The following is a 10,610-nucleotide window of genomic DNA, read 5'->3' on the forward strand; positions in this document are numbered from 1 at the left end:
GGGGGCGGAGGGGTGTCCCTGGGCTCATGGAGCCGGCCGAGCTGGCGGGCGGCGGGGATCCCCCGGAGCCGGGCGGGCGCCCCGGGCCGGGCCCGCGGGCCTTCGTCCCGCAGAAGGAGATCGTCTACAACAAGCTGTTGCCCTACGCCGAGCGGCTGGACGCCGAGTCCGACTTGCAGCTGGCCCAGATCAAAAACAACCTGGGCCAGGCCGTGCAGCTGCAGGAGCTGTGGCCCGGTGGCCTTTTCTGGACCAGGAAACTCTCGGCGTAAGTGTGCCCGGGCCTGCGGGGTGGGCCGCGCCGGGACGGGGACCAAGGGAAAAGGCAGCCGGGGGCGTCTCTTTGTCCGGGAGGGCCGGACCCCCAGCTCTGCTCCGTTTCAAGCCGGTGGTCCCAGTGCTGTGGCCCCAGCCAGGGTCGCTGCAGAAGCCTGGGTAGCACCCATGCCTCTTCCCTGCCACTTGCCTACGGGACTTCCATGGTTCGCCCCTGTTACCCACCCCCTGTTCCTCCCCAAGGGTTTGGGTTGTTGTTTTCCGATCCACAGGAGTCTGGGGAGCCGGAGGGCACCGGCTGTCCCTAAGGGTCCTCCTTGGACCGTTGCCCGTGGTGGGTTTGGGGGTGTATAGACAGAACTCGTCTTTAGGGGAGGAACTCTTGACTTCCCCCGTGCTTCCTCGGGTTCTTTTTCCTCCTACGGTACCCGCCTTCTCACATCCCTCTACTCGCATCTAGTAACTTTTCTGCCTTCAGTTTCTGATGTGAAGGAGGCCGGAAGGAAACTTCTGGGTTCTGCTTTTCTGGGGCTGCTCAGTCTTCGTGGATTTGGTTGACCAGAGTAGTTTAAAGTCATTTCTCAGCGCGTCCTTGGGCAGTGCGCTGGATGTAGACTAGAACGACAGCTGAATTAGTGTTGAGTCTCGAACGTGGGAAAAGTATATGTTGTCCCCGTCGTTGACATTTCCTTTGAAGAGACCGTTACAGTGCTGAGGAAGACAGGGAAGAGCCCTGTGAGGTTGCCCAGGGCGCTCTTATCATCAGGCTTGTGTCAATTTTCCTCTCCCCCACCCCGCTTTTTTAGCTTGTGTTTTAGGTTTGTGTCAATTTTTGAGTCACTCTGAGGAACCTGGATTACTCAAGTCAGTTTCACGAGTTCTGTTTGTTTTGCATAAACTAGGTGCAAACTATAGTGTCCCTGAAATTGGGGGGGTGGAGGGGTGGGGGTGGAAATCCGAGTTAAAATAGTTGGGGTCGGGGGGTGGAAAAGTTAGAAGCTTTATTTGCTAGAAATGCATCTTCACTGTGTTAGAAGTTTTTTAAAAAAAGATTTTGCTGTGGCAGGTTTGATTGACTGTACATAAAGTGGTAACATCGTAGGTCGATGAATGTGGATATGGATGGGTGAACACACACAAGACATAAGTCACTTAGACAGTGTTTACCCCAATCTGCTGAGTGTGCTGAGCGATGACTCAGGGTTTTGTAATGCAGTCATCTTCTCTCCATCTCGTCACACGGGATGGTTCTTATCTGCCAGTTATTAGGGGCCCTCTGACAGATTTGTTGCCTTTCAGGGGGAACTGGGAGTAGGTACCTTTTTAAGTAAAAAGAAGCAAAACTAAAACATTTAATTTGTCCTTGTCACCAAAAAATGACCATAAGATGTCCAGGTTAACAACTGACTAGAGTGTAAAAAAGTTTGTGGTGATAGGATCCGCTGAAGACTTGGAAAGAAAGGACTCCAGCAGGGAAAGAACCGCTTTTCTTCAAAATGGGAAGATCAGTACTTGATTAAAATTCAAATGATGGTTTTCAAGTGAGCCTCCTAGATGTTTGTTCCTCAGGCACCGTAAAAAGTTACTTTGTCAGTTCCAGTAAATCCCCATTTTAATCATGTGCGCTAGGTCTGCCGGAGGACACCGTTTTTGTGGACACAAACAGCTCCTTTCAGCTGCACAGTATATCAGTACGCCAATATGTGAAGCACATCTGGTTTGGATTTATGAACCTGAAATCTACAAAGCCATAGTTAAATTAAGCATTGTGGTCTGAAGTATTTATTGTCAGCGGGTTTGGTAAATTAGCACCTAGGGTTTTGTTGTTGTTGGCCTTGTTTATTTAGTAAGAGTAGCTTTGACTAGACAGGGTTACAATGGAACACCCGTTGGTGTTTAGGGCAGGACTGCAGTTAGATGACTTAACTGTGAGCCCTTTAGTCATGTGTGTCTAAATAACCAGCAAGAAATGCTATCAGGTAGAACTTTATTTTGGAACAGTGGTTAAATGCTGGACACTGGTTCTTGGGATTGCACTATGTGACATTTTGAACTTGGTGGGACATGTTGTAATCTTGGGTGTGTATTTTTCTCCTAAGTCCTATGTTAAGTTGACCTGTTTATAGATATGCTTGCTGTTCTTTAAGCCTTGCATGCTGCACAAGTTTATCTCTAATGATGCCAAAGTGTGTGACAATAGGTGTCATATTTAGGATTTGGTAGAAGAATGGAAAGATAGTAATGTAAATAAAATCTAGTTTCTGCCACTAGCTCCTCAACTGCGGGGAAGTTACTTAATCATGTATTACAGTATTCTTACAAATGAAATGAGGGGGTTTAGACTCAATAATTCCTAAGAACTCTTCCTGCTGAAGTATTCTGTGATTTTATTTTTGTATCCCGTAGAGCCTCAAATAATCCCGAGTGTATTTTTCTACAAGGTCTGTTTGAGCAGTTAGTAAAGTACTGGAAATACTTGCTCAGATCAAGTACTTCCCTAAAGAAGACCAGGGTGTGAGTGCTGTTCGGAGGCCCTGGGATTGGATCAACAGCTAGAAGTGTGCCCCTTAACCTGAGTGTCACAGGTTTGTGTGGAGCTGAGTTTTGGGTTGGTATATGCTCATATTCTACATTTGCCCCCACCCCCCACCTTTGACTTTTCACCTCATTTCAGGAGTTAGCATAATTGTTTCAATCCATCTTGAGACTTGAGGTCTGTTTATCGTCTCTATTAAAAAAGGTTACTTCCCTGTGTTATAAAAATTGGCCCTCTAATGTAATACAGGCTGTTCTGCAGGATAGTTGAAAGGATTAAAACTGCCTGTTCAAGAGAGATTGTGTGATGGAATACATCGCAGGGCCCACCTTTAAGAAGGGAGGAAATAGATTAGAGAAGTTGAGGAAACAAATTGGAGAAGGGAGGTGCAACTTAGTGGTTTTTGGAAAATGGCAGTGAAAACAGCTCCTGGATACCTTTAGTGAAAGGTGTCAGTAGATAACTTGTAGGCCCGTATGAGAATGAAGGGAGTTGAAGAAAGGTAATCTTGAAACTCAGTTGTCTCCTCCTGCTCTCCTGGACTTTTCATGAGAGGCAGTGAAATCTACCAGAAGACCTCAGTTTATCTGTACCTGGCTTTTTGCCAGTGACCTTATCATCTTGTGGTATTTAACCTCAGCCTCTCTTAGCTTTAGATTTTTCATTTGGAAAGCGAAGAGGTTAGATTATTAGTTTTACAAACTTTTAAATTTTAGCAGCGGACTGCTTATAAAAACAAAATGTTAAACACAAAATTGGGCTCCTCAGGCAGATGGAAACCGCAGTGATTTTTTTTTATTATTATTATTAACATTTCATTGATAATAGAGCCCCTGAAGCCTGCTCAGGGCTCCAAAGCATACCATTTAAAAAGTTACTGGGCTAGAAGGCCCCTAAGGGCCTTTCTAGCACCATGTTCTTTTAAATTGGTCTGGAGGAAGTGGAGGGGGAACAAGTGAATGGGCTACTATTTCCTAGAAGCTTACCCGTCTATGATCCTTTTTTTTTTACATTCTTTCTTAAACAGAATTTTGATTTTTGTAAAATGTATGTGTGGATTCAGTGTAATACGAAGCAAATTTAGATCCTTATTTTGTTACAGTAAAATGTTATGTTTTATAATGAAGTGACTGTGTATTATACTGAAGAATCATTTCATTAGCCAGTTAAGCTGTTGATCCCTTTAGAATGAAACCACAGTTTATTATTAAGAACGTTATGTACTCTTCCTGATAGAAATTGGATTATCCCAGTTGAAACCACATAATGTATTTAATTAGATTATGTAACCCCCAGAAATGGGAGTTTAGTCAAGGTGGCTGTTGTTAGCTGCTGTCTGTCAGCCCTGGACTTATGGTGACCCCGTGTGCAGTGAAATGAAATACTGCTGCGTACTGCATCATCCCCATGATCGGTTGCAGATTGGACTGTTGTGATCCATAGGATTTTCATTGGCTAATTTTTGGAAGTACATCGCCAGACCTTTCTTCCTAGTCCACCTTAGTCTGGAAGCTCCTGTGAAACCTGTTCAACATCATAGCAACATGCATGCCTCCAACTGACAGATGGGTGGTGGCTGCACATGAGGTGTATTGGTTGGGAATTGAACCAATGCCTCCCACGTGGAAACCGAGAATTCTGCCACTGAAACAGGGTACAAATTGTCGAGTACACTGACCTCCTCTTATGGAAAGTAGTAAGTGACCGCAGAAGCCCCCAAATTCACATCATCTCTTTGTTGGAGAAGAAGATAGCATATGCTAACCACTGAATTTCAGTTGTCTGTCTAGAAACATGGCACAGTTAACAGGTGTCTAATGTCTGAGAAATGAAATCGAAATACATGGTAAACACAAGTGCTTTTTACTTGTAAAAGAATCTTAACAAATTATCACATTCATCACTGAGAACCAGGTAGAGGAAGTGGTAGAAGAAGTTTGTCTTTGTTAAGTGGCCACACTTAAAATGGGAAGCAAAATGTCTTTGTAGTGAGAAAGTCGATTTCGGTGGGGGAGCAAATAAGCGATTTTGGGGGACGTGGATTTTTCTGACAAAGTTATGTAATAGTACCATAAAGTATCCTTCACAATTGATTTTTTTTTTTTGGTAGCACTGTCATAGTTATGGAGTCCTGGTGGTGCAGTGGTTAAGAGCTTGGCTTCTCATCAAAAGGTTGGCAGTTAGAGTCCACCAGCCGCTCCTTGGAAACCCTATGGGTCAGTTCTTCTCTGTCCTATAGGGTCGCTTGGAGTCGGAATGGACTTGATGGCAATGGGTTTGGTCACACGTATGTATTATTTTCAGAAATATTTGAGGCCCCTCTCAGTTTCCAGAGAGTTCTAAATACCACGTCAGTTTTCTTTTCACTCGTTAACTGAGAGTTTTTGCCCAGTGTCATTTGTCAGTGGGTGTATGTGATTTTGATTTTTACAGTCTTTTAATGTCGTTTATTTAAAAATTTTTTTGCTTTAAAAATTCATTATGGAAGATATCCAACATATACAAAAGAAGACATAATAATGAATCCCATCCCCGTGTACCCATCACCCGTCCTCAGTTAGGAATTCGTGACCAGTCTTGTTCCTTCCATTATCGCCCTCCATTGTTTTGTAGCATATTACTTCATTCGTAAGTGTTTACACTTTGTATCTCTAAGGGGAAGGACTTTAAAAAAAACCCACAATTCCCATACCATTATCAAACCTACAAAAATTAACAATAATCCAGTATCACTTTGCTCAACCTCACGAAATCGTGCTTCTTTTGCAACATTTGTTAGTTCACTTCTAAGTTTGTGTTTCCTTGCATCGTTTTACCTAAGGGTCATCACAATTAGAGACCTCATGGACAGAGATGAAAATAACTTGTTAATTAACATTTTCATGTTTTGACATCCTTTTCCCCCCATCCTCTTAACTTTGGAGACTTAAAGTCAGTCCTGGGATAACAAGGACTCTTGAGTTCTCTCCATTTTCACAATGATGGTACTGAGACGCATAGGTTAGTACGTAGTTTGACAGAAGTAGTGGTGGCAGGATGCAGTTGTCCTTGAACAGATTGTTTTTTTGAATGCCTTGTATTGGCTGAGCACTGATTTTTGCTCTTAGGTTACATCAGTGAAAGCTTTCTGCCCTCTGGAAGTTCCAGTGTGTTTTCTCTTAGTGTATCTTTTTACAGACCAGGCAAGGTGGTAGCTGCATCAGGAAATTTGGAGAAAGAAAATAAGACTTCTAAAGGTACTACCTGTACTTGAAGTCTCTTTCAAACTGGTGTATTTTAATGCCTCACACTGAGGCACAAGGGAGGGCAGTTCAAGAAAAAAGCACCCGTTACCCTTTTGTTGTTCTTCTGAGAGCTGAACGTGTTGTTTACAGACACTTTTCCAAGTGTTCTTGCTGTCGTGTTACCAAATACAGTGGGCTTTGAAATACATGTTTTTAATTGAAAGGAAAGATAGACAAATTTAGTGTTATGAATTTTTGTTGTTTTTTCATGGAAGCTTGTTAGTAAACAAACACAACTTATAAACCAGTTTTTCTCATGGAACTTGGGAAGTAACTTTTTTCTATTCAGTGAGATGCATTTCTAGTCAGCCTCCCCCCTCCCCTATTTTTTTTTTTTTTTTAACAAAATCTAAATCTGTATTTCCCTCTTACATTTATAGAAAATTAGATCAAAGTTTCATTCATTCTGTGTGAACAGTGAATTGAGAGTATAATCAAAAAAGCTCAGGCAAGCAAGCAAACAAACGCCTGCATTCATTGAGATGGACACTGGAATGTTAAAAGCAGCACAGACCATAAATGTACCCATTTGGAATCTTGAGGTTGGCTACTTCAATACCCGGCTTACACTTAGAATTTCTCCCCTTTCAGTGCAGTCTCTCTTGATCCTTGGTCATGATTTTCTATTCTTTGTGAACATACTTTTCCTCTCTCCCGTGAGATTTCTTGAGGTCACTGTCTTCAGTATTTACCTCTTCTCTCTACCTGCAGCATTTATGCAGTGGCGGGTACGTTCACACATACTTATATTAGAATTAACTTTTATATTCTTCGTCATCTAAAAAATATGCAAATCTAAGGAATTCCTACTTTTACAGTCAAAATGGAGAAGACTAATCTGGGATGAGATCCTTTTTTAATATTGGGTTCAAATAAAGTAAATATTTAAGCAAAGAAGCAGAGGGAAGGAGGTTTTGGGCTAAGGAAGGGAGTGGTGTGTTTCATAACCCGAAGTGGAAATGGGGTGGGGTGGAGCTGAGCAGAGTCAAGGAGAGGAGAAAACATGTATTGGTTGCATCAGGGAGTTTGAGACCTTCATTTGTAAATAAATGATTTTTCATTAAAAAAAAAATGTTGTTGTGGTTCAATATTTAGTATTACAGAATCTAGAGTATAATTATATTGATTTTTGGTAGATGAACCATAACATTCTGGTGGTGGTCATCACCTTTTTTATGCTAATTTGACTAACAGCCAAATTAAAAAAAAATAAAAATTTTCACAGTATCTGGAGCCTGAATACTGAGTTTAAAAATACAGTAGAAGCTCTTTTCCTTTCCAAGAAATAACTAACAACATTGCTGCTATGAAATAGTAAAAGAATAGTATTGTAGTTCAAGCAGGTTGACAATTGCTTAAGAATTACTAAAAACACCTTATAATCTGATGTTCGACATTATCAATGGAAGGTGGCAGTAATCTTTGGACTGTTGTGTGTGGGTGTTGCATTTCATTTTCTGACAATTTTCTTTTTTAAGCCAAGGATGAAGTGGAAGTTTTTAGAGCAAGAAATTCTATGAACACAATCTTTTGCATGTAAGTGTGTATATTTTCAGGCAGATATTTTTTTTCTCATTTCTCTATTCAGATGGATTTTGAATAGAATTGGGAATTTTGGACAGATTCCTGAAAGGTAGATTACTTCCAGAGATCCTAGTAGATAAAATGTCAAATTTCTGTCAACATACACCAAACAGAGATCTCTATATTCTAGTCTGTGTATGACAGGAGAAAAGTTACTATTTTTAACAAATTCAGGAATGATTTAGATAAGTGATTTTTTTTTAATTCATAATTTAACAGGCAGAAATATCTTAAGCCCTTGTCACTTTTTTTTTGTCTTACGATTTTTAAGTGAACTATACTACTATAGGGTCGCTATGAGTTGTAATCGACTAGACGTGCAGCGGCTTTGGTTTGGTAAGCTAGAATCATCAGAGTGCATTTGAAAGTACTAAGAGTGAATGTGGTTCATGGCCTTCTTTTTGTGTGTGTGTGTGTGTGTGTGTGTGTGTGTGTGTACTGGGTTATGATATGTTTGTTACAGTGGATTGTGGCCAAAAATACTTAAACGCTACTGATTTAATACAGGTGTCTCTCTGTATTTCAGATCACATAATCAACACCTACTTACTGAAATATGAAGATACAAGCAATGAAAATGAAAAGTTACAGCAGTTAAAAAATATCAGTAACCTTTGCACAACATAGTGAACTTAGTATCACTGAATTGATACTGAAATAGGGAATGTTTTGTTATGCATATACTTAATCACAGTTTAAAAAATCAGTAAGCTGAGGCATTTTACAAGAGATTGTCAATAAATTGTTCAATGAGTGGTATAGATGCTAACTACCTTATGTTGAGGGCTTAGAATGTGCCAGCACTGTGCTAAGTGCTTTCCATTAATTATTTCATTTATATCCTGAAAACAACCCTGTGAAATGTAGGTACGTTTATTGCCCCTGTATTACTGATGAGGAAACGGCTCACTGAGTTACGTAACAGCCAATTTGCCTGCCTGCCGATCACAGAGCTGTTGCTCTTAACCATTGTGCCATAGCCTGTGTCCAGAGGAAGGGAAACTCCCTGGATTTGGAACCCTGGGAATTCTACCCAGGGGAAGGAGAACTGCAGCTGAGCCTTGAGGTAGGATTTGGATAGATAAGGAGGAATTCCGGGAAAGCCATTTAATATGGAGGAACAGATAAAAACCGGTAAATTGACCATCCCACCCACTGCCCTTGTGACTCATAGTGACCCTATAGGACAGAGTAGAACTGCCCCATGGGGTTTCCAAGGCTGTAATTTTATGGAAGTAGACTGCCACATCTTTCTCCCTGGAAGCGGTTGGTGGGTTTGAACTGCCGGCCTTTTGGTTAGTGGCCACGCACTTTAAACCACTGCACCATCAATCCGTAAACTAAAAATAGCGACCATATAGAACAGAGTAGAACTGCCCTATGGGGTTTGCAAGGAGCAGATGGTGGATTTGAACTGCTGACCTTTTGGTTAGCAGCCAAGCTCTTAACCAGTGTGCCACCATAGCATTGTTAAATAGGAACTTAGAACATCATATTGAAATAATCAGTTATCTGTCTTCCTCTCTAGACTGTGTGTCCCAGGGCCATTGATCACTACTTGTTTTTAAGTTTCCATTGTTGGTTGGCATGTCTGGCTCATAACTGACACTCAGTACAACATTTCAAGAAAGGATTCCCATTACACATGTCTTAAGAGATGAACAACTGGGGGAAGAATAGAGGCGTCAGTATTACGTGTCAATAGTGAATGGCTTTATTACTTTAGAAATTGTGGTGTCACTTTTAGTAACTCATAGAGTATAATTCTGTACTACAATATGCTGAAACTCTAGTAGTGAGTGTTGTGTCTGCGCTGGCAGATGAGGATAAAGAGAAGTGTATGCTCAGAGCTCCTTGTCTGTTTAGAGCCTTCCATCAGAAGTACCATACTTGGTAAAGGTGGTATACTTGTTTTTTAGTGTGCTCTGGAAATCTACTTTATGTTTTAAAGCAAGTTTGCTTAATTTGGTCAAATATTTATTGTTTGAATTTTTTTTTGAATGATTAGCCCTGGTGAGCTGTTTATAGTTACATAAGCCAGTCTATTCCTCAAGATATGCTTGTACAGTTGAACAAATGTTTCTCAGAATGTCCACCTTGTTTCATTTCTGGCTAGAGCTGAGGGTTCAGAAGATGTAGAGGCATGGTCCCTGCCATCAGGTGGTTTTAGTAATCTAAAGAAAGAGAACACTGTATACACATGTGACTGTAGTCCGAGCTAGAAGGTGAAAAATAGTCAAGCGTAGTACAGGCTCTTACGGGGTAGAGAGGACAGACAGCACTTTGGGTTGGGAATGAAGACTTTCATGGAAGTCTTAAATGATAGATAGGCTTCCAAGTACAGGTGCAGATAATTCACTTGAAACCAGTCATGATAGTATATATAGTAAGCAAGCTTCTTAGAGTATTTTTAGCCTTATAACTAAGGAAATACATTACATTAGTTGTATATTTTCAATAATTTAAACATGGATCGTGTGCCAATTAGTCTGCTAAGGTCCCATGGTTCTCAGACCTGGGAAGTAACTGCTACCTGGGGCCACACCCTGGAACAGTTAAATCAAAATATCTGTGCCTGGGGCTCTTCCTTATACACCAGTCAGTTATCTCTCACCCTAGCCTTGTGAGGAAGCCCAGCTTTTACAAATAGAAGATGAAATGACTTGTCCCAGGGACTGGCATAGAGCAGTGGGCAAATGACAGACTTGTGGAACCATGCTGCTCCTGCTTGCTTGGCTACCGTGTGGAAGTCAATAAACCAGCCAGAGTTGCCGACAATGTTGCCAGTTGCAAAGCACGCTAGTGTGAAAACAAGACATTCTTAAATTTAATACACCTAACTTACCTTTGTTCCATACCAGCAATCTCTTTGAATTAATGTCTTTTACTGTGTGTGTGTGTGTGTGTGTGTGTGTGTGTGTGTGTGTGTG

The 10,610-nt window shown here is 41.3% G+C and overlaps 1 protein-coding gene across 3 annotated transcripts in view; it reads left to right on the plus strand.

The window, feature by feature from the left end:
* Positions 1 to 6: 6 nt before the first annotated feature.
* The window catches only part of PSME4 (proteasome activator subunit 4), a 101,872-nt gene continuing 91,268 nt past the window's right edge, over positions 7 to 10,610 (plus strand). For all 3 annotated transcript variants that reach the window (XR_002824749.1, XM_023735134.1, XM_004369463.2), the window contains exon 1: positions 7 to 268. Coding sequence is in view for 2 of the 3 variants with exons in the window: in XM_023735134.1 (XP_023590902.1) it covers positions 27 to 268 (242 nt within the window). In the remaining variant the exon portion in view is untranslated. The remainder of the gene's footprint in view (positions 269 to 10,610) is intronic.

This window comes from Trichechus manatus, unplaced genomic scaffold, assembly GCF_000243295.1.
Source record: "Trichechus manatus latirostris isolate Lorelei unplaced genomic scaffold, TriManLat1.0 scaffold00005, whole genome shotgun sequence".
NCBI classification, from domain to species: domain Eukaryota; kingdom Metazoa; phylum Chordata; class Mammalia; order Sirenia; family Trichechidae; genus Trichechus; species Trichechus manatus.